Source organism: Herpailurus yagouaroundi, unplaced genomic scaffold, assembly GCF_014898765.1.
Source record: "Herpailurus yagouaroundi ecotype Mexico unplaced genomic scaffold, PumYag 141, whole genome shotgun sequence".
NCBI classification, from domain to species: domain Eukaryota; kingdom Metazoa; phylum Chordata; class Mammalia; order Carnivora; family Felidae; genus Herpailurus; species Herpailurus yagouaroundi.
In genome coordinates, this window is record NW_024412396.1 from 33,745,991 (window position 1) to 33,772,986 (window position 26,996).

Genomic DNA, 26,996 nt, shown 5'->3' on the forward strand with positions numbered 1-26,996 from the left:
CTCTCCCACTCTAACCTCTTTTTTTTTTTTTTTCCTTCCCCTCCCCCATGGGTTCCTGTTTAGTTTCTCAGGATCCACATAAGAGTGAAACCATATGGTATCTGTCTTTCTCTGTATGGCTTCTTTCACTTAGCATCACACTCTCCAGTTCCATCCACGTTGCTACAAAAGGCCATATTTCATTTTTTCTCATTGCCACGTAGTATTCCATTGTGTGTATAAACCACAATTTCTTTATCCATTCATCAGTTGATGGACATTTAGGCTCTTTCCGTAATTTGACTATTGTTGAGAGTGCTGCTCTGAACATTGGGGTACAAGTGCCCCCCCCTTGAATGTTCTTATAATTATTGTTATTGCCTATACATATAGCAGTGACAGAAAACGACAGTTAAATTGTGTCTTTGGCCCCAATCTCTCTCCTGAGCTACAACTGGATGCCTCCGTTTTTATGTCTCCTGGCAACATGTCAGACTCCCCTTCCCTTTCCCTTTCTCTTCCAAACTCACGTTTTCTCCCAGTTACCCCAATCCAGCAAATGGCCCCAGTTTCCCCCCCATTGGCTGCCCAGTTCTTCAAGAGAAACCCAAGAATCCTCCTGGCCTTCTTGCTCTCTCCACACACGCACATCTGATTCACCACCAGGTTCTGCCCCTCGTACCTCCTGAATATCTCACATTCAGCTCCTTTTCTCCTGTTACCCTACTTTCCTGGTCCAAGCACCATCTCTCACTTGCATTTCTGCTATGTCCTTGTCACTTGTCTCCCCACATCCGCTTGCACTCTCTTCCCATTCATCCTCCACAGGGTAGACAGGACGATGCTTGAAAATGTAAGCCTGATTGTGTGGCTCCCCTGACCTTTCGATGCCTTCCTGTGGATCTTAAGCTCAAGTTCAAAGTCCCTGTTTGACACGACTTGCAAGACCCTGGTGCTCTGGGCCCTGCCTATGTCTCAGAGCCATCACTGATCACTACCTGAATCTCTCTTCCCAGTCGAGAGCTTTTGCGCGTGCTGTAATCATGAACAGTTCTGAATGTTCCAGCACCTTGGTCCTCACACAGATATGGATTCCTGTCCCCTTTGCCCGGCTACTTCCTGTCTCAGCTGAAATATCAGTTCCTCATGGAAACCTTCTGACTTTCAGGTTGTGAGGTCTCCCGGATGTACTGTCATTGTTTGTTTGTTGTCTGTACTATTGCATAGGCACCAAAGCCAGGAAGCGGGTCTGTGAATAGATGAGTGAACAAGTAAGCCAATCAGAGAATGTTGGGTGGTGAGGAGTACTGGTAACTGGGACCTGGGGAAGATTTTATTCATTGGGGCCAGGGGGTGTAATCATCTCTGCTCTGCAAATGAGCCAAGCACTGCTAGAGGCACCATGGAGACTGGGAACAGAGATTTTCTGCTGACTAGAGGCAGGAACTTTGGAACCGGAAGAGAATGTTTGTTAATGGTGGAATCTAATGCAATATTGATAATAGCTCAAGTCCCACACCACTCTTGATGTTATGATAATGCAGGCCTAAAGTAGAGTGTGAGGCCAAATTCACACGTTCAAGTTTATCCTTGAAAATCTCTTAAATCATTCATAAATTATTATATACATAGTTCTGTGTACATAGCATTAAAGTTTGAGAACTTCTGAGCTGGATTCTTTTTACTTGTTAGATTTTTATAAACCCCTGCTTGATTCTCCGGCGTTGCTGGACTTAACAAAAAAGAAAAGAAAAATACGATGTTTGAAAACCTAAATGGGTTTTGGTTGAGCAGAGCAGAGGAAAAAGTGTATCCAACTTCAAAATTAATTTGGGAAGAGAGGAAAGCAACAGAGGTCATTGGGGCGAAAAGGGAGTGACTTTTCCACAGTAAGAGGATTATATAAAGCATCAAAAATATTTGATGGTGGGGTATGCAGGTGGCTCAGTCAGTTAACCGTACAACTTTGGCTCAGGTCATGGTCTCATGGTTTGTGAGTTCGAGCCCCGCATCAGGCTCTCTGCTGTCAGCTCAGAGCCCACTTCAGATCCCCTGTCTCCCTCTCTCTCTGTCCCTCTCCTGTTTTCATGCACTCTCTCTCTCTCAAAAATAAATAAACCTTAAAAAAGCTTGATGGTTATGCATTTTATAATATATATATATAATATGTATGTATACATATATGTATACATATGTATATGTATAATATATATATATATGTCTTAGCAAAATGCATCACCATTATATCAAATCCATAATTTCACAGCTATTTCATTCACAGGCTAAATTTAAAAAACACACACCGGGTGCCTTGTTGGCTCAGTTGGCTAAGCATCCGACTTCAGCTTAGGTCATGACCTTGCGGTTCATGGGTTCGAGCCCTGCATCGCATTCTGTGCCAACAGCTCAGAGCCTGGAATCTGCTTCGGATTTCGTGTCTCCCGCTCTCCCTGCCCCTCCCCTGCTCCCACTCTGTCTCTCTCTCTCTCAAAAATAAATTAAAAAAAATAAAACACCCACCCCCGGGATACTTTAAAGAAAAATACTAAGTAGATAATAGTGCAGATGGTCAGATAAGACCAGAATTGAGAAGGTGACCATAATATATTTAAGGTGATACTTCCTCTTAAGCATATAGTTATTTTCACTATGAGACATCAGTTCCATCTTTGTTCAGTTGTCTATATTCTCATGCATGTGTTTGGCACTTTACATTGCATATATGATTTTACACATATTGGATTAATTTTGACATAAACCCTATGTGGTAGACAAGACTTTATTCCTATTTTACAGACGTGAAAACTGAGGTGCAAAGAGGTTAAATAATTGCAGTTGAGCAATAATCTCTCTCTATATATATACAGAATAAAGCTATATAGCTATATAAATGTAGCTAATATTTATTGAGAGGCTAGTGGGTACTGCGTTCTAGAAACAAAAAGAAGCCCCTGTTCCCATGGAGTTTGCATTTAGAAACATATTTTTGGGGGGCTCAAATAAAGAACTTTGATTTCAAGTTCACTGCCTTTTCTTTATTTTTTTTTTAATGTTTATTTATTTTGAGAGAGAGAGCAGGGGAGGGGCAGAGAGAGAGGGAGAGACAGAATCCCAAGCAGGCTCTGTAGTGTCCGCAAACAGCCTGACATGGGGCTGGATCTCACAAACCATGAGATCATGACCTGAGCCTAAATCAAGAGTCTGATGTTTAACCGACTGAGTCACCCAGGCAGCCCTCAGGTTCACTGCTTTTTCTACCTACTGTACTATATCATGGCTTCTGGAAAGGACAGGAGCCACATAAACATGGTAAAAGTCATAAAATTGTGCACTCAGAAAACAGTGTTCACTTTGTGTAAGTTATGAACAAGTGGGCCATCATGAGTTATAAGTAATTTTTGCATAATAAGTTATATGTAATTATTATATAATTACAGTATATGTAATTCATTATGTAAATATATAATGTATTTAAAGTATGTAAATGTAAAATATATGTAAAATTTTATTTTTTTTAAGTTTATTTAGAGAGAGAGAGAGAGAGAGAAAGCACAAGGGTCCGGGCAGAAAGAGAGGAGAGAGAAAGAATCTCAAGCAGGCTTCAGCACTGTCAGCACAGAGCCTGACGCGGGGCTCGAACCCACAAACTGTGAGATCATGACCTGAGCCAAAACCAAGAGTTGGATGCTTAACCGACAGAGCCACTGAAGGACCCCTGTAAATTTTTATTTTAAACAGGCAGCAGAAAACAAAGACAGAACTTTATCCTATAAGAGACCTAAAACTCTCATCCCACCTTCCCAAAGAGGGAACATGAAGGGGCAAATACAGCATTAAATGAGAGGAGATGGGTACAGCAGGATCTTAATTACCTGAACTGGACTAGCATTCAGAAAGCTCCTGTAAATCTATGATCTTGACTTTGCTTCCCTTTTAAGAGAAAGCAAATGAAGTGCTTCCAGAAGACAGAGAAAGCAAAGATGCTCCCTGGGAATAAGTAAAAAGGAATCACAGCTCACGCATGTGCCTAGTATGGTGGTGAAATCTGTAGGCTTTGCAGACGGGCAGCCTGCTCTTGAAAGATAAGGTTGAAAAGTGACACTCTTATATTTGTAGGCTTTGCCAAGGTTGTCCTGGACAGAGCTCCAAGTCCCTGGAGTCCCCATGAAGATATATGGGGGTGGGTGGAGTGAACTTTCTGGAGGGAGAAAGACCTGGCCTGGAATCCTGGCTCTGTCTAATGAGGCTGAATAGTAACTCCTTCTATACAGGCTGCGTGAGGATTGAGAGCGATAATTCATGTTGCAGGTCGAGGACAGTGTCTGGTTCATGGTAAGCACTCAACAAACCTTAATTAGAACAAAATGAATCCGCTTTAAAAAGCAGCAGAAGGGGCCCCTGGGTGGCTCAGTCGATTGGGCGGCCGACTTCGGCTCAGGTCATGATCTCGCGGTCCATGGGTGCGAGCCCCGCGTCGGGCTCTGTGCTGACAGCTCAGAGCCTGGAGCCTGCTTCAGATTCTGTGTCTCCCTCTCTCTGACCCTCCCCCATTCATTCTCTGTCTCTCTCTGTCTCAAAAATAAATAAACGTTAAAAAAAAAAAAAAAGCAGCAGAATGCAGAGAACCCCTCTTCTCCACAGTCCTTCCTGGACCCCTCCAGATCTGGGACATCTTCCAAAGATTTTACCAATGTTGGTTTTTCTTGGCTTGCCCTCAAGCCATGACTCTAAGTATCTAACTTTAGCTGAGACACTTTTTTGGATTGTTTGGTCAATGTTTTTTAAATTGTCACAGTTGTTTATCTATGTGCCTACATAGCATATTTCATTCTGGCACTGGGAGTATAGGTTAAATAGATTCCCCAAGTAGATTTTCAATTATTTAGCCTTTTCTTATTTAATGAACTTATTGATTAGGCATCCTATTCCTTTGAGCAGGAGCAGTGTCTCTTTCAGCTGGCAACTTTGCATCCGAGAAGCTCAGGACCTCCAGAGACGTGGCCAGCATTTCTGTAGATCTCTCAGTGGTCAGTCTTGCTATGTGGAAAATATTATATATTCAAAGGGTGGGTTTGCCCTGGAGGACTATGGACAGGCAAACTTAACGGGATTCTAATTGGTGGGACAACACAGCACAGAGACTACGAACACGGTTATCTGTTGGAAATCACTGAGCAGTCTGGCCTGGCTGGAAGCAAAGTTGGGCCCAAGAATGGCAGCAGAGAAAGCCAGAAAGGTAGGTAGCAAGTAGATCTTGAAGGCTTAGAGTGCCAGGGTGAAGGGTTAAGTCTTTGTCCTCAGGCTGACGGATTTTGTTTCTTTGTCTTCAGGCTGATGGGTTTTCACTGAGGATTTTTTTTTTTTTTTTAAGCAAGAGAATGATATGGTCAGATGTGCATTTGATAAGATTACTTTGCTATTGGTGTGGCGCTTCTAAAATTTTATTGTGCATGAGAATCACCTTGGAATCTTGATAAAATGCACATCCTGATTCGGTAGGTCCAGAGTGGGGCCTGGGGCTCTGCATTTCTAATAAACTCCCGGGTGATGCAGATGTTGCTGGTCTGTGGCTAATACTTTGATTACCAAGTAAAGCAGCGGGTCTTAAACCTTAGGAGTATCAGAATCACCTAGGGTGGGGTTAAAAACCCAGACTGCTGGCCTCCGCCCCTACATTTTCTGATTCGGTCACTCTGGCTGGGGCCCAACAACTCCCCGGGTGATGCCGGTGCTGGTTGCCTGAGGACCATACAGAGAAGCATCAGGGTAGCGGGGTGAATGGAAGAAGGGGAAGACTTGGGGGAGGAACACAGACAGGAGGCTGGTGTGACACATGACCTAAGGGTGGCCTTGGGAATGTGAGAGAGGTAAGAGTTCGGTACCAGGTGACATCGACAGGACTTTGTGACTGACCAGCTGCTGGGAGTGGGAGCTGAAGGGCTGGAAAGACCCCAGGTCTCTGGCTCGAGTGGCCCAGAGTGTGGAGGGAGGTCTCACCCACTGAGACAGCAGATGCCCCCGGAGCAAGCCTGGGGTGAGCAGTGATGGTGGCTTCAGTTTTAGACATTCTGAATGAGCCTGGGAGGGCTGCAGGGGGAAGAGTGGGGTGGGGGAGGGTGTCTGCATATGGCCACGTGGTCCATTCTCTTTAATCACAAGATGAGGTTCTTTTGCCTTTTCCCTCCCAAGGTTGGAGCAAGGATTGCAAGGATGCCTGTAAAGCACAGTTAGCCTCTAAAAAGCGACATCTTACTGCAGTGCTGAAGCTTCTGTCTTTTCCTCCCAGCCACCCAAAATCACATGATCGTGTGATCACTACATTCTAGGAAGCACATATCAGCAGAAACCCAAGGCTACTTGCTATATATATACCCACCCCCTCCCTGGAAGTTTATTTGATGAAGCTTTAAGAACACTGGAAAAAAGGGGCGCCTGGGTGGCTCAGTCGGTTAAGCGTCCGACTTCGGCTCAGGTCATGATCTCACAGTCCGTGAGTTCGAGCCCTGCGTCAGGCTCTGGGCTGATGGCTCAGAGCCTGGAGCCTGCTTCCGATTCTGTGTCTCCCTCTCTCTCTGACCCTCCCCCATTCATGCTCTGTCTCTCTCTGTCTCAAAAATAAATAAATGTTAAAAAATTAAAAAAAAAAACACTGGAAAAAAGACTATACTTTCAGGGATCATTTCTATAGTTCGTAAAAACACTGGAAATATTTATTTTGCAAAAAAAAAAATAAGTCATGACTCACCTGGACTTCTGTTCAAGGTTTCATCTGGCAAAAAGGTTGGAAGGTCCCTGTCATCATTTCTTGGGATGCTTTGAAGGATTTTCTTGGCTTTGTGGTCCCTCGGTTTTTGCTTATTAATCCTTGCCTCCCTGTGAAGACTTTTTTTCAACTCTGCTTGGGCCTGAAAATGATCCACTGTAATCGATTAGTATTCTCCCCCTGAGCTACTGTCACCAGAATAGGTCAACAGATCAGTCACTTTGCAAGTTGAGTGCTTAACTGTGGTCCCCTAATCAGAACACACTTTTTTTTCCTATTAGATGGTATGGAAACTTTCTCTTTGCACAGGACAGGCTCATTAGGATAGGAGAGAATATATGCCCACAGTCTCAAAAAGCTATGGTTTGATTTAAGAGGAGCTTTGTAAAAACATTTGTTGGCAGGCAAGTGATGTATTTAGAATTGCAGAAGACAGTGACTTTAGGCTTAAACACTCGAGTAAGGAATTTGGAATATGACACTTACAGGAGACATTACTGTAAAAGGGTGTGTTCTAAGAGATCATTCTGGTAAGATAATTCTATGGTGTGAATTATGGAGGGATGCCTAGGTATCAAAATAAAGACCAACTCACCCCCCCCCCCTCTATTTTACTAAATCAAGAAAAATGATCTAACCTCATTTTCCTGCTGGAGCCAGAACATCATAGGAGCAATTTATGAAAAAAAAATATAGGAAAGGAAGAAAAAACAGACTTGGGGCACAGATATGTCCTTGTGACTGAAAACAGAGAAAAGACTCAACAGTCGGTAGCAGAAGGGATCTTGCTGATTCTTCCCAGCTCCAGTAGTGGAAGCTTCGGTGCCAATGACCAAATTTAAAATGCTAAGTAAAGACTGGGGATGAATGCTAAACTACATTCATGTGCGAGGGCAGTGATTATGTGGAGTAAATGTGCTAAATATGGCACTCTTCTTCTCTCTCCTCATACTTACCTCTTGTCTGTTCCGGTTCATTTCCAACATTCTCATCTTATGTAAATATTGTCTTTTCCCGGGAATGTATCCTGGAGTTGGCATTGTCTTTTCCAGTTCCTGCTGTGAAAGATGCCGCACTCATTACAACTGGGCAATTTGTTACGGACTCTGCAATCCACAACTTGCAATTCTTGGAACAGAGCGAGATCTTAATCAGTCATCAGTTATAATCCATAGAGATCTCTTACTATGTCAAAGGGGGATCATTGTAGTTCTCCACTGAGTCCTTTCCAGGTGGCCCTCAGTGACTAAAGCTTTGCTCTGTGTCTAATACAGGTTTTAAGCTTCCTGTAGAGTTTTGCAAATCTGAAATGGAAATATCTTTCCACATCTCATTTATTCCTATCTCCCCAGAAACGTGTTCTGGTTTGATAAAACTGGCCTCTTTCTTCAAAATGCCTCTTCTGCCGTTGACTTATTGTCTGGACGTGAAATTAGAGGGGAGCCACCAAATGGCTAAGTGGAACGCATTTCCATAGACTGTACCCTCATATACCAACGTAAGCCCTGGAATATTAGGAAGTTGATCATTTGTGACTTTGGTGATCTCCCGTGGTGCCTTGTAAACCCCGGTGGGACAGTGCAGTTACTGAGGGCAACCAGGGGTGAATACACCCTTGTTCATTCCTTGCTGTGGCCAGGAAAGGGAGCCAGATGTGCTCCATGTTCTCTTTTACTCTGCCCTGTGGACAGTGACTATGTTGGCTGTAGCGAGCCTCACGAGGGGGCCATCTCTACAGTGCTGTCAGCAGCACAAACATGACCTTGAGGGTCTAAAAGCACCTGGGCATCTTTGACCACATCAGCTAGCTGTGCAGCAGTACCTTGCTGGCTTGACAATGAGTCAGGAGTGGAAAGGGTTGAAAATCTACTACCTCACAGTTTTCATGTCTACACGAGGGGAGCTGTCTCAGCAGAAAGTGACAAACTTATAGAAGGAAAAACTCTTTAGAAGACATTTTCCAAGGGGCGCCTGGGTGGCTCAGTCGGTTAAGCGGCCGACTTCGGCTCAGGTCATGATCTCACGGTCCGTGAGTTTGAGCCCCGCGTTGGGCTCTGTGCTGACAGCTCGGAGCCTGGAGCCTGTTTCAGATTCTGTGTCTCCCTCTCTCTGACCCTCCCCTGTTCATGCTCTGTCTCTCTCTGTCTCAAAAATAAATAAACGTTAAAAAAAAAAAAATTAAAAAAAAAAAAAAGAAGACATTTTCCAAGGATTCGTTTTTTGGTGAGGTTGTGGTAAATAAGTTAGGGACACCTTGTAGATAGGATTTCCACCAAAAGACTGAGAATGAAGGGAAAGCTTTAACTTGAGGGGACGAATAAAAGGAGAGTCATACTAGATTTTTCATAAATGTGAACACTTCTAGAATTAGCAGCGTCCAAGAAAAATTCCTCTCTCTTATCTACATCTTCCTGTTTTCACCAGGAAGTGGAGAAGGGCCCAGAGTTTACCTCACAGACAAGAGTCTTTGCCAGTTGGAGGCAGGCCTGGGAGAGAATGGATAGCTTTGGAAGTCTTGACTCTGAATGACTTAATGGTTTGATTTGTCTTTGAGGTCTTCTTGCAGGGAGTAAATGAAAGGACAGGCCATCCCTGCCCCTCCCCACCCCTCCCCCCCGTTACTCACCCCCTCCAGTTAGCGTTGCGTTTACCTTTGCTCTGTGAGTTGTTATGGCTTCTTGCTGGCTCAGGAGCCTTTCAGAAGTAATTACTTGTGGCAGGTCAATGGGTTCAAGCTTCTAGAAGTCCAACATTTAGAGTATTCAGCATTCCTCACGCCATGAGATGATGAAACATAAAAGCCAGACATTAAACTATCTTACCACTTTGCAAAAGCAGCACTTATTCCTGAGAGCACACAGGGAAGGCGATCTCAACAGGATTACAGTTGTATCTGTGCAAGAGTTTTCAACTCATCTGGGTTCTTTATTCTCTTTCACCGACGCCAGTGACTTATTGATCTGAATATTTGTCAGGGAGTTAAAAGACTAAGAATCCTTTTCTGTGTGCATCGAGGGAGCAAGTCCAAAGTTATCAAACAACAAGGGTCTTAGAGTATTAACGATGAAAGAGGCACCAGGAATTTCTTTTATTCATTCCTTAACTGCCCAGCTGAACTCTTTCAGTCCTTAGGGAAGTAACCTATTTTTAAGATCTCCAGAGAACCTCCCTCAGCCTCCTCAATAATAATCACTGGTGCTCCTGAGGCACATTTACATGAAAGTGCAATGGGCTTACAAATCTTGGACACTTTTTTTTTCTTTTTTCTTAGCAGGGGATTGTCTTTATGGGGAAGATCACATTGGAGTTTCAAGGGATCACTAAGACTGGGAAGCAACTGGTGAACCAACGGATCTGCCTTCAACCCTATTTGCCTCGATGACTTAATGCTCTGGAAGTTGGAACGTTGGGAAATGACTGAGCAGGCCTAGGAGACAAAAGGTGGGTCTCTCCACACTGACATGCAGGCAGGGATCTGGAAGGCTATAGAATTTATGTGTTTACTCAGTGAGTACATACTGAACAACTAGTGCGCACCAGGCATGGAGGCGCAATGGTCAACAAAAGCAATATGGTCCCTACGGAGCTCACAATCTATGGGGGGAACAAACACATTTTGCTTGTGTGATTATTCATTGATAATTACAAACTGCGATCTGTACTTTGTAGAAAAGGTCTACAGGGCAGAACCGTGACAATATGTAACCAAAGGACTCCACTTTGGAAACGGAAGTTGTTATGAGTTGAATTGTGCCCTCTACCCCAGTTTGTATGTTGAGGTCTTAACCCCCAATATGTCAGAATGTGATGTTATTTGGAAATAGGGTCCTTGCAGATATAATTAGTTAAGATGAGGTCACAGGAGCAGGGTGACCCTTAATCCAACATGTCTGGTGTCCTCATTACAAAAGGGAAATTTGGTTGCACACCCACGTGCACACAGGGAGAACACCTGTGAAGGTAGAGATGGGGATGATACTCCTACAAGCCAAGGAGTGACAAAGATTGCCAGGAAACCACTGGAAGTTAAGAGAGAGGCATGGAACAGATTCTTCCTCTCAGCTCCCAGAAGAAACCAACCCTTAAAACACCTTGATCTTGGACTTGTAGCATCCAGAATTGTGAGATAATACATTTCTATTATTTAAAGCCCCACAGCTTGTTGTACTTTGTTAGAGCAGCCCTAGAAAATTAATACAAGGGGGAGAGGAATAAGGAGGCAGTCCAAGAAAGTTTCCTGAAGATGAATTTTTCAGCAGAAGTTGGACACTTAGGAAATTTTAGGGAACTAAGGTGTTCCAGGTGGGGAGAACAACATAAACAATAACCCTGAGGTAAGAGTGTATGATCTGTTGAGGAAATTGCAAGAAGTCAGTTGACTGCTGTTCAGAGTCGGGGGTGGGGGATGGCTCAAATGAGGCTGGAGAAGTAGGCAGGGGCCAAGTTTTGTAGGTCCTGATAGGGCATTCTAAAGATGTTGGTTGTCGTCGTCTTCTTCTTCTTCTTCTTCTTCTTCTTCTTCTTCTTCTTCTTCTTTGCTATTTATAAATGATGTAGATTTTTATCCATTCAGTTGGTGTACTATAAACTTAACTACTTAAATAGCTTTCTTTTTTTTAATATGAAATTTATTGTCAAATTGGTTTCCATATAACACACAGTGCTCATCCCAACAGGTGCCCTCCTCAATGCCCATCACCCACTTTCTCCTCCCTCCCACCCCCATCAACCCTCAGTTTATTCTCAGTTTTTAAGACTCTTTTTAAGAGTCTCTTACGGTTTGCTTCCCTCTCTGTAACTTTTTTTCCCCCTTCCCTTCCCCCATGGTCTTCTGTTAAGTTTCTCAGGATCCACATAAGAGTGAAACCATATGGTATCTGTCTTTCTCTGCCTGACTTACTTCATTTAGCATAACACTCTCCAGTTCCATCCACATCGCTACAAAAGGCCGCATTTCATTCTTTCTCATTGTCAAGTAATATTCCATTGTATATCTAAACCACAACTTCTTTATCCATTCATCAGTTGATGGACATTTAGGCTCTTTCCATAATTTGGCTATTGTTGAAAGTGCTGCTATAAACATTGGGGTACAAGTGCTCCTATGCATCAGCACTCCTATATCCCTCGGGTAAATTCCTAGCAGTGCTATTGCTGGGTCATATGGTAGATCTATTTTTAATTTTTTGAGGAATCTCCACACTGTTTTCCAGAGTAGCTGCACCAGTTTGCATTCCCACCAACAGTGCAAGAGGGTTCCCGTTTCTCCACATCCCCTCCAGCATCTATAGTCTCCTGATTTGTTCATTTTAGCCACTCTGACTGGCGTGAGGTGATATCTGAGTGTGGTTTTGATTTGTATTTCCCTGATGAGGAGTGACGTTGAGCATCTTTTCATGTGCCTGTTGGCCATCTGGATGTCTTCTTTAGAGAAGTGTCTATTCATGTCTTCTTCCCATTTCCTCACTGGATTATTTGTTTCTCAGATATGGAGTTTGCTGAGTTCTTTATAGATTTTGGATACTAGCCCTTTGTCCCATATGCCATTTGCAAATATCTTTTCCCATTCGGTGGGTTGCCTTTTAGTTTTGTCGATTGTTTCCTTTGCAGTGCAGAAGCTCTTTATCTTCATGACGTCCCAATAGTTCATTTTTGCTTTTAATTCCCCTGCCTTTGGAGATGTGTCAAGTAAGATGTTGGTTTTCTTAAGAGCAGTGGGCAGTCATTGACATGTATGAAGCAAAGTAGTGGTGTGATTACATTTGCTTTTTAAAAAATGATTACTTTAGCTGCAGTGTGAAAACTAGAGAAGAGAAGTCACAGATGTGGGGACAGCATTGAAGAGGACCACAGAGATGGGTTGGGGGTTCATGGAGGGAAATCGATGAGCTCCACAAATATTTAAAACTGACCAAACAAGATTTGTTCTAGTTGGTGAGGGAGAAAGAAGAGTCCAAATGGCATCCAAAGGGATGGATAGTGTTATCATTCACTGAGATTGGAATCCTAGGGGAAGGCCAGGTGTGAATGGCATATAACAGGAGGATACAAATTCAGTTTGAGGCATACCAGTGTACGTATTGAGTAGATAATGAGATATACAGGCATGGAACTCAGAGGAGACATCTGTTCTGGAGATGCATGTTCAGGAATCATCCCTGGGTAGAGAATAACTGAAGCCATAGTCATGGAGGAGGGTAAGAGTGAGAAGAGCAGAGCCAAGGACTCAAGACTTGAGGAGCTCTAATACTAACAAGCTGATAGATGGGGATGAGGTGGCCAAGGACACGGAGAAGAGATGGCTCAAGAGGAAGATGCCACACTGAAACAAACAGTGTGAGCACTACTCCCACCTTAGTCCAACAATACAGGCAAATGATAATTTATTCTGAAGTTATTTTTCCTTTTATTCTGATTTGTTGCACTATTAAGAGGTAGACCTGGAAGCCAGCTTGGCTTTCAAGGTGATCAGAGTGAAAAAAGAGAAGGGGGAGACAGGGAAATGGATGCTGAGCAGCCAGCACTCGTGAGGAGCATGACCTGTACCTCCAGCTACTTCCCTAGAGAACAACTTCCTGGTCTCTGGGCCTGGGCCTGAGCTGTTCTAGGGGAAACATCCTGCATTCCTTTCTGCTGGAGCAACCCAAAGCTCACCAGGCAAGGAAGAAGACAAGGGAAAGGATTTGGAGATGGGGAGGAGAGACAAAGGGAAAGAACTCATCTTTAGGTTAGACATGTTACAGGCAATTTGCATTTGTGGTAGGAAGTGGCTCTCTGTTCCACTCTCACCTTAGGTGAGAAAGTAGATTTTTTAACATAGCAATTGCACAAGAATGTAATGAGAGGTGATGAGTACTAGTAAGACAGAGATTTATCTGGCCCTCTTCTCTGCAGAACATAAAGATGATGGGCAAATGGGACCTGCTGGTATAAGAAGTAACAGCTGATCAGATCAGAACGTGGGGGGGGACAGAGATCAAGGGGAGATATCCATGTATCTGTGGGAAGAAGAATCAGCAAGGGCTGAAGGGGGATTTGGGTCATGAAGGGGAGAGAACAAGGAAGTGTTTGTTCCACTCCCTGGACTTAGTTCAGGTTCCGGTTCTTCCTGGTGATGAGGCCCATGTGCCTTTACAGCTGCCCCTGTGTCTATCACACCCAGGGTCACAAGATGTCAGCTCGTTCGATCCTCCTGTGAACACTGTGGGTAGTTATAATTCCCCATTATAGACAGGTTAATAACTTGTCCAATGTTGCCTGGTAAGAAAGTGGCAACTCTAGAATTCAAACTCAGGTCTGTCTAGTTCCAAATCCCCAGCTCCCTCCTCTTCTATGTGCTCCTAAACCTGGTTGATCATCAGAATCTCCTGGAATTAAAAAAAATCCTGGACTATTCACTGGGGATTGCGATTTAACAGGTCTGGGAAACGTCCTGGGAATGAATATATATATTATATATATATAAATAATAAACTTTAATTTTTAGGGTTCATAGCAAAACTGAGTGGAAAGTACAGAGAATTCCCATATACTCCCTATCCCCATATATGTACAACCTTCTCCATTATCAACATCCCTTACCATCTGTTATGACTAATGAGCCTACATTCACATGTCATTATCATTAAAAGTCCATAGTTTAACTTGGGGGTTCACTCTGGTGTTGTACATTTTATGGGTTTGCACAAATGTATAATGGCATGTGTATCTATCAATGTAGTATCTTACAGAATAGTTTCACTGCCCTAAAAATCCCCATTTTGCCCATTCATGCCTCCCTCCCTCTCCCTATCCCCTTGCAACCACTGATCTTTTTATAGCCTCTGTTGTTTTGCCTTTTCTGAAATGTCAATATCCTTGGACTCATACAGTATGCAGCCTTTTCAGATTGGCTTTTTCACTTAGCAACACACATTCAAGTTTTGTCCATGTATTTTCATAGCTTGAGAGCTGATTTCTTTTTAGTGCTGAATAATATTCCATCATATGGATGTGCCGTGGTTTCTTCATTCATTCATCTACTGAAGGACATCTTGGTTATATCCAAATTTTGGAAATTATGAATAAAGCTACCATAAACCTCCACGTGCGGGCTTTTGTGTGGATATAAATTTTCAGTTCATTTGGGTAAATACCAAAGCTCATGATTGCTAGACTGTATGGAAAGAGTATGTTTAGTTTTATAAGAAAGCACCAAACTGACTTCCAAAGTGGCTCTACCATTTTGCGTTCCACCAGCAGCGTGTGAGAGTTCCTGCTGCTCCACATCCTTGCCAACTTTTGGTGTCGTCAGTGGTTTGGATTTTGGTGATTCTAATATGTGTATGGTGATATCTCATGGTTGTTTTAATTTGTATTTTCCTGATGACACATGACGTTGAACATATTTTCATATGCTCACTTGTCTTCTTATTCTCTTGACACTGTCTTTTGTAGAGCAGAACTTTTTTTTTTAATGTTTATTTATTTTTGAGAGAGAACAAGTGGGGGAGGATCCCAGAGATGGGGACAGAGGATCCAAAGTGGGTTCCATGCTGACAGCAGTGAGCCCAATGTGGGGCCTGAACTCACAAACTGAGAGATCATGACCTGAGCTGAAGTCAGATGCTCAACAAACTGAGCCACCCAGGTGTCCCAGAGCAGGTTTTAATTTCAATGAAGTCCAGCTTCTCCAAGGGATTCTGATGATTTTCCAGGTTGGGGTCTAGTGGCTTCCATACTGCCTCAAGTGAATAAAGGGGCTACATCAGAGTAGACCACAAAGGATTTGTGTGTGGAGCATTATTGAAAATGTGAGTCTGAAGAAACCAGCTATTTAAATACTTTCACCTATTTAAAATAACTTATCCATAAATACTTAGGGCCAGGTTTTTCTTTGGAAGTGTAAATTTATATTCTTCTATTTTCAGACTCATTTTATTTAAACCCATAATTCTGATAAAGGTTGAATAGTAGGTGTCTTTAAGAACCCTCTCTAGGCAATTGCTTTCTTCCTGGCCTTTGGAAAGAAACTAAGAATCACTCTATTCCTCCACAAAGGGCACTAGATGGCAGCAATGAACATTACAAGTAGGATCCCTCCGTTAAGTATTTGCACTTGGCCTGAGAAGCTATGCAGAAAATATTGTTGGAAAATTGGCTTCTCTAAAGAAACCAGTCAAATGAAATTGCCCTAGAATTCTGGGGTTCATATCAATGTTCCTTTCCCCTGATTAGGAAGCAAGATGCCTCACTTCATCATCTGAGAGAATACAAGGGAAGGACTTATTGGAGAATTGGAAGGGTAGAATGACACTTTTTTTTTTTTTTTAAGTCTCATGGTATAAAAAAAATGTGTTATCTACCTAAAGGTTTCTGGGTTATTTGGCTTCTCAAATTAAACAAATGGTCAGGAAAATCAAGTGAAATGTCAGCTGAAAGATTCAGAAATGGAGATTAAAAATCAAGCAAAAGTCCCTGAGCTTGGTGACGCACTGACCTGAGATGGTTGCTTCTGTGTCCTAACAGGAAGATAAAGATGGGCAGGAGCTCAAAGAAATTGCAAAATTTGTTTGGCACAATGACTCAAGAATGTATGCCCTTTAAGGTTCTGGGAAGAAGGTAAAGGTGTCCAGAACAGTCTTGGAGTAAGAGATTATTAGCCCAAGGAAGAGTTTCTGGTCAAGGCATTGCAATGAATCCACATTTCAATAACTTTCTTTGTCCCAAACATCTAGCAATGAAAACTAAAACATAAAACCAAAAACAAACAAAAAAAAATGTGGTTGGCCCTTAATACAAGATATATATCTCCATGGGCCAGAAAAAAAAATACATACTTAGAGGAAGCTGATCCATATGGCATTCAGGCTCCTGATGGCTGTGAGTTATTTCTACAAATTAAAGGGGACCTAAAAATGCTCCATGTAAGATGGTAAACTAGAGCAAAGATCACAGCTTGAAATCAGAGGCTGGGTTATTCTCTACTTTTCTACCTGGTTTAAGAGAGCTGCATCAAAATGTAAGTTGGAAGATTAGTTTTACAAGCGTTGCCAAAAAGTTGAATACGAAGAATATTATCTTCGTATTCATAAAAAGGATGAAATCTTGCCATTTGCTACAACATGGATGGACCTAGAGAGTATAACGTTAAGTGAAATAACATTAGACTGAGAAAGACAATACCATATGATTTCACTCAGATGTGGAGTCTAAAAAACAAAACAAGTGTATCAACAAAAAGCAGAAATAGACTCATAAGTACAGAGAACAAACTGGTGGTTGCCAGAGGGAAAAGGGGGAGGGAATGGGCGAAATGGGTGAAGGGAAGTGGGAGATACAGGCTCCCAGTTATGGAACGAATAAGTCACAGGAATGAAAGGCACAGCATAGGGAACATCGTCAATAGTGTTATAATAACATTGTATAGTTATTATACAGATGGTAGCTACACTTGGGGCGAACACAGCTTAAGTATAGAGATAGGGAATCACCGTGAAACTCACGTTACATTGTGCGTCAACTATACTCAAATAGAAAAAGTGTGTTAGAAGTTGAAGATGAAGAAGCTAAGACTTTATAACAATAAATTTGAAAGCTTCAATGGATAAATTAATGATACTCTGGAAAAATATAAATTAGCAAAACTGAATCAGGAAGAAATAAGATAATTGAAACAACTAAGAAATTAAGTTCGTTGGAAAATTTCTCATTCCCCCAAAAGTCCAGGCGGCTAAAGGTGGTTTCACAGGCCCGTTTCATCAAACTTTTAAGATAATAACCGTGTTACATCAAATATTATAGAAAACTGAAGAAAGAAAAAGATAATCAGTGAATCTTACGAAACTACTACAACCCTGGAAGCAAAACTAATAAAAGACAGTATAGGAAATTATAGGACAATTTTTCTTATGAAAATAGACGTGAAAAGCCTAAGCATAGACAATCCTGTCATGTATTTGTATATGTATCTTTTGGCCAAGTAGGATTTATGCCAGGAATATATGCATGGTTCAACATCATAACGTTTGTTAGTGTACTACATTGTATCAGCTGGTTTAAAAAGGAAATTCGAGGGGCGCCTGGGTGGCGCAGTCGGTTAAGCGTCCAACTTCAGCCAGGTCACGATCTCGCGGTCCGTGAGTTCGAGCCCCGCGTCGGGCTCTGGGCTGATGGCTCAGAGCCTGGAGCCTGTTTCCGATTCTGTGTCTCCCTCTCTCTCTGCCCCTCCCCCGTTCATGCTCTGTCTCTCTCTGTCCCAAAAATAAATAAAAAACGTTGAAAAAAATTAAAAAAATAAAATAAAAAGGAAATTCGTATGATTATTTTAATAGATGAAGGGGGAAATATCAATAAAATTTCACACCGAGCCCGAAGAAAAACTCTTACCACACTAGGAATAAAGGGAATGTCAACAATTTAATAAATGGCGTTGTGCCAGATAGCTCCCACTTGGTTCTCTAGGTCCACTTGCCACATTTCTCTCCCCTGTTCTCTGCCTGTGAGTAACCAGTTTCTTCTGCCTTCAGGCTTCCCACTGGGTTTAGCCACTGAGACATCCTGGCAGGAGATCTGAGAGAAGAGAGAACAGTGTATTTCTCCCCCTGGCTTCCTTCCTGCAAGGGCGTGTTGGGCTGCTTGTGTCCTCCTGTTTCTCTCAAAGCACCTTCCTCTACCTGACTGTCTCCTTCCAGGTTCTAGAAGAGTCTCACTCTGAGTCCCTTTGCTCAGAGATGGTTATCCCTCAGCTGCCACTAGTGGTTATTGCAATATCCTTTGTGGTCCCCTTGATCCAAACCTCATAAACAGTTACTTATAAAGAAAATTTCCTTGAATTATTCTAATTTGAGTATGGCATCTGATTCCTTTTGGGACTCTGACCAGCATCTATCAACACCCTATTGCAAATGTACTTAGTTTTTGAACCATATGTATTAATGTCATAGATAAGAGAAGGATGCCCATTGTCACTGCTGGTATTCAATATTGGAGGAAAACTCTAGCCAAAGCAAAAGTCAAGAAAACAAAAGAAGGAATAAGAATTGGGAGGCAAGAAAAAAAAAACTATTCTTATTTATGGAAGATGTCATCTACATAGCAAATCTAAAAGAATCTATAGATAATTAGAATTCATTTCAATAAAGTTGTGGAACACAAAATTCAATCTGCAAAATTCAAAAGCTTTCTTATTCACAAGTAATAATCATTTAGAAAATTAAATGGAGAGGGGTGCCTGGGTGGCTTAGTCAATTGGGCATCTGACTCTTGATTTCAGCTCAGGTCATGACCTCAGATCATGAGATTGAGCCCTGTGTTGGGCTCCATGTGAGCATGTAGCTGGCTTGAGATTCTCTTTCTCCCTCTTTCTCAGTCCCTCCCCCATCTCTAAAAAAGAAAAGAAAGAAGAAAAGAAAAGAAGAAGAAAGGAAAAGAAAAGAAAAAAGAAAATGGGGTGGGGGGAAGACCTTATTCATACTAGAAGGGTAAAACCCCCATAGTGTATTTTGATGGTCAGCATGGACTTGCCTTGGCTACAGCCTCCAGTTATTCAAACACTAATCTAGGTGTTGCTGTGAAATTATTTTCGAGATGTGATTAAGATCAATAATCATTTGACTTTAAGTAAGGAATATTATTTTAGATAATCTGGGTGGGCCTGATTCAGACAGTTGAAATGTCTTAAAAGTAAAGCTGAGGCTCCCCTGAAGAAGAGAAAATTCTACTTGTGGACAGCAGCTTAAGCTCATGTCCTGCATTTGCAGCCTGACCTCCCTGATGGCCTGCCCTGTAGATTTTGGACTTGCCTTGCCAGCCTCCATAATCATATAAGGCAATATAAGCCAATTACCTGCATACACACACACACACACACACACACACACACACACACACACACACTTATATCACAAAGAAACATATAATAGAAAATGGGCAAAGAGAAAAGACAAGGAAAGGGAATAAATTGGTGGCAAATCATATAATACTGATAACAAACAATGAAACTGTCTGGGTCAGAACCAGCTTCCTTGTCTCTTCCCGGCAGTCTTAATACTCATCGTTTCCCCTTTGCACTCATTCATTCAACATTTATGCAACTCATATTTATTGAGCACCTATTATGTTCCAGGTACTGTTCTAGACACTTAGATATACTAGTGAAGACAACAGACAAAAATCCCTGCCTCTCTGAAAGACTATATTCTACCACTGTCAGGGAGGTGATGAAGACAATACACAATGAACATTAGAGAAGTAAATTTCTTGGCGTGTTAGATGGTACTCTGGGGAAAAGAAAAGATCACGGAGGATCAGGGGACCCAGGATCGCCAGGGTAAAGATTGCAACTGTCAAGAGGTTATCATGATAAGCCTCTAGGAAGGTAAGATTTAAGCAAATCTTGAGAGATGAGGGAGGGAGTCATCTGAGGAAATCACATTACCTGGGGCCCTGGGGGTGGGGGCAGTTGACCATCTCCACCTTAGGTTGGACTAGAGATGGTTGGAGGAGAAAGTGAATCAGGCCAGGAGGGACAGTGGTGATCAACTTCCAACACAAGATGAGCACGTTGGATTCAGAGTTCCCTGGCAGAGGCTCCCAGAACTTAGCAGCTCCAAGTTGGAGAACTTTAGTTCATGACCTGCTCTTTACTTGAGGAGTAGATGTCTAGGAAGTGGAGAGTGCCAAATGTGCAACTCAAATTATTTAGGATGCAATTAGATTTGGTTTAATAATTAAAAATACTTTTAGAATTTTCTTTGGCAGACATTAGGCTATTAATTAGCATGTCATGGGAACCCAGCATTTATTATTCTCTCAAAAACCCATTTGTGGTGGAGAATGTGCTGAGCCTCATTTGTGAAGATAATTATAGTTGATATCTTTGGGAATGTCTGCCAAGTTCCCAGTGATTTCCCTCTTCTCTGGGAGCTGCTTCCAGAATTTATGGTGGTGGTGGGGGGGTGGGGCTTCTCTGCCTACATTTCTACTGCATAAGCATATCCTCTGGTCATAGCTTATTGGAACAGAACTAGAATCATGAGCAAAGCTGAACCAATAAGATATTTTTCTCCTAGGAATTTCAAATTGGAGCCTAAAGAGCCAGGCGAATCTATTTGACTGGAACTATAAAAATACAAATTCAGGAATTGAAGTTTGTCCATATTTCACCAAGTGATCTTGAGGAGCAAAGAAAGTTGATCTGCAGGAAGAATAAAGAATGCATGAAGGAAAGCTCAGGGGAGACACAGAGAGAGTTGTGCCATTCAGGTTCCAAGGCAAAGCTGTTCCCTGAAGCCCAAGTGCCTCCCAGTTCTTGGGTTCAACAAACACTCCTATATCTTCATAATTCATCACGTTGGCAACTAGTCAATTAGACTTACAATACAGGATGTTGTGGGTCTTCAGTAGCAGGGAGAAGGCATTTTGATTTTTGTTCCTACCAGGGATAATGGGTCACATTGTCATTCATTCATCTATTCATTCACCATTCATTCATTCATTCATTCATTCATAAGCTTTTTGGGAGTACATATTAAGTGTTAGAGACTAAAGATATAAGACTGAACATGACATAGTCTTTGCACTAAAATAATTCATTTTTCTTGATTTTTCATTTTTAAGGGGGTTGGTTAGGATGTGGGGATACCCTCTTTTGTTCTGAAACACCAAAGTTCTCCTTTTTGTGCTTGACTGACTTGAGAAAGCCTAACTTTAGCTGATTTAGGGTTGATAGATCTAAAAAGTACTTTGTGAACTACAAATGGCTACATATACTTTTCACTGGTTATGGTAATATCTTCTACTTGAGTTATTCAGCTCACTGGCTCCATAGGAACATTATATTAAGCACACCTCTTTGAAAAGTTACATCTGATTTAGGAATAAAAGGTAAAGTCTTTAAATTGTCCAGTTTAGTTAAAGATATGCCCAAAAGTTTTAAAATTATATATCAATTTGATATAATTATATTTTATTTATCTTTTAAAAAGTTTTGAGGTTTCTAATATTTTAGGAAAAGATGCTCTTTTGGTGAACAAAAGGTATAATCATTTCAAATAATGATTGTGAGCTTCTGGAGAAGCTAGGTAAATAAAAACCAATTGAAACGGAAATAATCCCCAGCAAATGAGCTCAAATACCTCTGGGATTTGTCCAGATGTCTGGGTGAATTGTGTATCAGGTGGGATTTGGTTCCAATTCCTTTTTTTCCAAATGTCAGTGATAGATCCTGCTCACAGGAGAGCCCAAACCCTTCTCTTAGCTGATGCTCATTTTCAGGTACCCACTCAGATCTCTTTCCCCATCTAGGATGAGAGTCCTTAGAATTTGTATTTCTCTAGAGAGAATTCATTAAATATTTATTAAGGTGAATGCATTTAAATCTCTTGCTTTGCTGCCTTGGAATCCAATGTCCTCAATTTCAGCAACCAGTTAACATTTACAACGATAAAAGATTAGGGATAGAAGGTCTGTAGAGATCAGCTATGCTGCTGGTTAAGAGCATGGGCTTTGAAGACCTGTTTGATGTCTGAGCTCCACTGTCCTTGGACAAGTTACTTAATTCTCTAAACCACACCTACAAAGCAAAGGTACTAGTTCCTTTCTCATAGAGAGGGTGTGAAGATTAAATGATAGACATTGATCAAGTTGCCCAGAGTGTATCTGACTTGAAGTAGGTGGTAATTGGAATAGTATTAGCTGTTATTATTGTTACTATTGTTTGTTATAACTCATCAAATGCAAAATGCAAAGGTCTTTTGAATCCCATCATGCCTGTGCCTTTGATACTGTATTTCCTTCTTTTGGTGGTGGTCTTAAAAGTGAAATCATTACAAAAGGAAATCCTAAAGAAATATGGTCTTTGCAGTTGATGACATTCTCTTTAACAACATTCTCATTAGCTTAGTCATTTTCAATATCCCTTCTTTATGGTTATAGTTAAAAAGGGATGTTACCATTAAATCCAAGAAATTCCTTATGAGGTCTTTTAAATTCATCTTACTTGAAGTCTTCGGGGTGGATGCCTTTTAATAATACTTGTTTCTCCGTGTTCCAGTGGGATATCAAAATACATGGCCCTGGGCCCTTGAAAGATTAGGAGAGAAATTAAAAAAAAAACATTTAAAAATTTACTATTAAATTGGGCTAATCATTAGACTTTGTTAATACATTTTGGCACCTTTTTAGTTATATATTTCCAACCTACATGTTGAATGTGGAGGTGAAACACATAAAGCAAGGGTCATACATGGATGCAAGTGATAAAATATTAGCCCATATCCAGGATTTAATTTCTGCTTTCCTCATTTCTTCCCTGGATTGATATTTAGAGGAAAATCTGAAAAATCAACAATGTGTTGACTACAAATATTGTCCAAACATAGAATTTGGGCTGGAAAATAGAAACTTTTTCACTTGTTTTCATTTCATGAAATCTCTACAAAATAAATTTGGGAAATCAGAAAAAATATACCCTTAAGAAATGAAAAGAAATTCTCCTTTCAGATGAAAGAGATGAATTGTGGATAGATAGATAGATGGATGGATAGGTATTAGATAGAGGGGTAATAAAAAAATGGACTATGAGGGGCGCCTGGGTGGCGCAGTCGGTTAAGCGTCCGACTTCAGCCAGGTCACGATCTCACGGTCCGTGAGTTCGAGCCCCGCGTCAGGCTCCGGGCTGATGGCTCGGAGCCTGGAGCCTGTTTCCGATTCTGTGTCTCCCTCTCTCTCTGCCCCTCCCCCGTTCATGCTCTGTCTCTGTCTGTCCCATAAATAAATAAAAACGTTGAAAAAAAAATTAAAAAAAAATGGACTATGAGTGTATAATAGGAGTATGCAACGTTTAGCATTGTATGTTCCCCATTAAATAGTCTCTCCAGCTAGGGAAAGAAATTCCCACAAGTTGCCCTATAATACGATATATAAATAGTCTTTCCTGATGTCACAAAACAGGCTACAGAGTTAAGCCTTGTTAGGAACAGAGCTAGGACTCAAGAGGTCCATTATGGGTCTTATTTTTTAGCTTAATTATCCTGGGGTGTTAGGACTGCTACCATGCCCAATGCTGCATGAATGAAGTTTTGTCTTTTCCTCTTAGAAATCTGGAAGCATTCTAATTTCTAGATTGTTGTGTGGACTATCCTACAATTTCACTTTGCATTCTAAACAGAAAAATCCCTGCATAATTATGTGTTTCTATCCTTACAACATTTGAATGACCATGTTAACAACTTCTCCACGTCCTTATTCTCTTTCAAGAGATGCCAGCATATGGAACAAGACAGAAACAACAGTAATGACAAGAAATAGCATTTTTTGATTAAAAGATGTATTTCTGGCAACAGTTTTTTTTTTCAGCAGCCTGACTACTCCTTATTTTTATACTATGATTTCAGTGATAACACCTCATTATTTAATTCAATTCATCCCAAATGGCATAGGCTATGTCAGGCAGTTATTTTTACCCTTGGTTTATAGGTGAAGGAAATTGATGCAGTAATTTGCTCAAAGTCATATAATTTGGTATTTAGTGGAGCTGGGGTTAGACTATGGATCTTTTGAAATTAGCAATCAGGATGCATACCATCCCTTTGTTATTTACTTTTAATGTGATTTTGTCATTTCAAAAATAAGAATATTTTCAGGGGCGCCTGGGTGGCGCAGTCGGTTAAGCATCCGACTTCAGCCAGGTCACGATCTCGCGGTCCGTGAGTTCGAGCCCCGCGTCGGGCTCTGGGCTGATGGCTCAGAGCCTGGAGCCTGCTTCCGATTCTGTGTCTCCCTCTCTCTCTGCCCCTCCCCCGTTCATGCTCTGTTTCTCTCTGTCCCAAAAATAAATAAACGTTGAAAAAAAAAAACTTGAAAAAAAAATAAATAAGAATATTTTCCAGGTGGGACTCTAATGCATTAGACTTAGTTTTCACTATTCAGTTACCAGAATCTTAAAACTCTGGGTAGAAGGTTTGGATAAAAAGGAATTCTTCAATGAAACTAGAGGAAAATTCCCAGTCCCATGCTTAGGAAGTTGGAGAACAAAAAAATAGGCCATATGCAACCAGTCAAGAGTTGTCAGTTCTACAGAAAATAGCCGTGACAATCAGTCCAGATGAGATGTACCAGATACGGAATGAGAATATCAGGCTTTCTGGCCAAGGTGACCAATAATGGGAACTTATTTGTGTTATCGACCCAGAATATAAATAAAGAAAAAAATTACATAGATATACACATATGTACACATTATATATTGATACTTCTCTTCCCAAGTGAGAATCTCTGTTTAATTACCATTGTGATTTTCATTAAAATGTTACGTGCCTTCTAAAATATCCCAGGATAATTTATAGCCACTTCAGGCTCAGAGCTTCCAATCATAATGGGAAAAATTCTCTTAGTTCTGCAAATGACGGAACTTAGTGCATATTCTGCGTGAAGAATGTGGGCTTGGGGAGGGGATGACTCATCCTCTCATCTGTATTGCAATAAATCAATTCTGTTTGGGGTGGTTTCCAACTTCACATTAGAATGAATTCACTCCGAAAGGGTTGCTTTCAAAACAACAAAGCCTGATGCACTAAATGGGGCTGGAGAGAATGATTTGAATTTAGAATCTAACTGAAACATATGATTGTCATAATTTATCACATCTTATCTATATAATTTTAATCATCTGGCAAAGCTAGGTATAAACATCGAAAGCACTATAAACTAAGCTGAAACAGAATGATTTTTTCCCTTCCAGTGCAGAATGGTAAGAAGCCCTCTGTGCAGTTTACACACCCGTTCTAACGTACCCAGAATACTTACAATTGACAAACACTCAGCCTCGAGTTGAAAGATGTTCCCTTACATTTCAGCAATTTAGAAACTTTCTGATATTGTTATAGAAACGGACAGCCAGGCACATCTGTCAATAGCTCTCCTTGGCCCAAATACACAGATTTCATGATGGGTCTTACGTTTACCTGCAGAGTATCTTCCATACCAGGTCTCTCGTAGAGGCGGCAGCTGACCTTCCAGAGCTTTGTTCTGGTCCTGCAGTCCTGTGAACAAATACGAACTCTTTTCTTCCAGATTCTGACTGAATGCAAAGTCCACGGGGCTGGCAGAGGGGAGTTCTTCCTCCTTGTTTTGCAAAGGTGCTACTTTGGTCACTCTAGGGTGAGGCTTAGAGTGGCTCAGGCCCATTTCACGGTAAAGATACTCAAAGAACAACCCCGAGGGAAGTGGTGTGGGGCCTTTAACTTGGCTTGTTTTAATTAAGGTACTTCAGAATTTTACCCCAGCTGCGCAAAGCACTTCATGACATATTTCTAAGCTTTATTTCACCCCACAGTAACCCCTCTGGCCACTTCCTGGGAGCCTGGTTTCCACGGAGATGTCCCTTCAACTCCCACTCTGCCATTTCAGACCCAAAGAATCCAGTTAAACATTGACTTGGGTATGCTACTTCCTGAAAGACTCAGTAGTAGAAACGAAACCACTGTTGATCATTACACAAATCTCTAACATCAGGAAGCCATTCACAGGGGTGGAGAGCAGAGGTTTAAAGAAGTCTTAAACTTGACCCTTTCATTGCACATACCTTTCAGTACCGTCGTTAAGAGCTACCAACTGAGAATAGCTAAATCGTCTTCAGAAATGAGGGGATGCATTCTAAGCATTATTTGGTAACCTTTGGTTTTAACTGAAGAATTTGTTTTCCAAATAGGAAAGGTAACAGTAGAGTGGCTAAAATAATTTTATTTTTCTTTCAATGACTTGAACTGCCTTTGATCAATTGCCTTTGATTAATATATTACAGGAGGGCAGGTAGACAGTAGAATTTCTTTCCTGGGGACAAGGGGACAAACTTTTTCTTCTTCTTTTTTTGAAGTATATATAGTTGAGATACAATTTTATATTAGTTTCAGGTGGACAACACAGTGATTTCACAATTCTGTACATTACACTATGCTCATCATGATAAGAGTAGTTACCATCTGTCACTATACAAGGTTATTACAATATTATTGACTATACACACTATGCTGTACTTTTCATCTCTGTGACTTTTTTTTTAAATTTTTTATACAATTTATTGTCAAATTGGTTTCCATACAACACCCAGTGCTCATCCGAACAGGTGCCCTCCTCAATGCCCATCACCTACCCTCTCCTCCCTCCCACCCCCCATCAACCCTCAGTTTATTCTCAGTTTTTAAGAGTCTCTTATGGTTTGCCTCCTTCCCTCTCTGTAACTTCTTTTTCCCCCTTCCCCTGCCCCCTGGTCAGG

At 41.3% G+C, this 26,996-nt stretch overlaps 1 protein-coding gene across 5 annotated transcripts in view; it reads right to left on the minus strand.

Annotated features, from left to right (window-relative positions):
• The window catches only part of CCDC198 (coiled-coil domain containing 198), a 37,450-nt gene extending 11,314 nt beyond the window's left edge, over window positions 1-26,136 (minus strand). The window contains exons 1-6 of one of the 5 annotated variants that reach the window (XR_005790913.1): window positions 25,687-26,136; window positions 22,722-22,804; window positions 9,394-9,480; window positions 7,699-7,800; window positions 6,725-6,884; window positions 978-1,228 (exon numbers count right to left, since the gene is read on the minus strand). Coding sequence is in view for 3 of the 5 variants with exons in the window: in XM_040477254.1 (XP_040333188.1) it covers window positions 6,725-6,884; window positions 7,699-7,800; window positions 9,394-9,480; window positions 22,722-22,804; window positions 25,687-25,909 (655 nt within the window). In the remaining 2 variants the exon portion in view is untranslated. Of the gene's footprint in view, window positions 1-977; window positions 1,229-6,724; window positions 6,885-7,698; window positions 7,801-9,393; window positions 9,481-22,674; window positions 22,805-25,686 lie in introns of all 5 variants that reach the window. The other 4 variants (XR_005790914.1, XM_040477255.1, XM_040477254.1 and 1 more) reach the window with 4 other exon arrangements.
• Window positions 26,137-26,996: the final 860 nt, after the last annotated feature.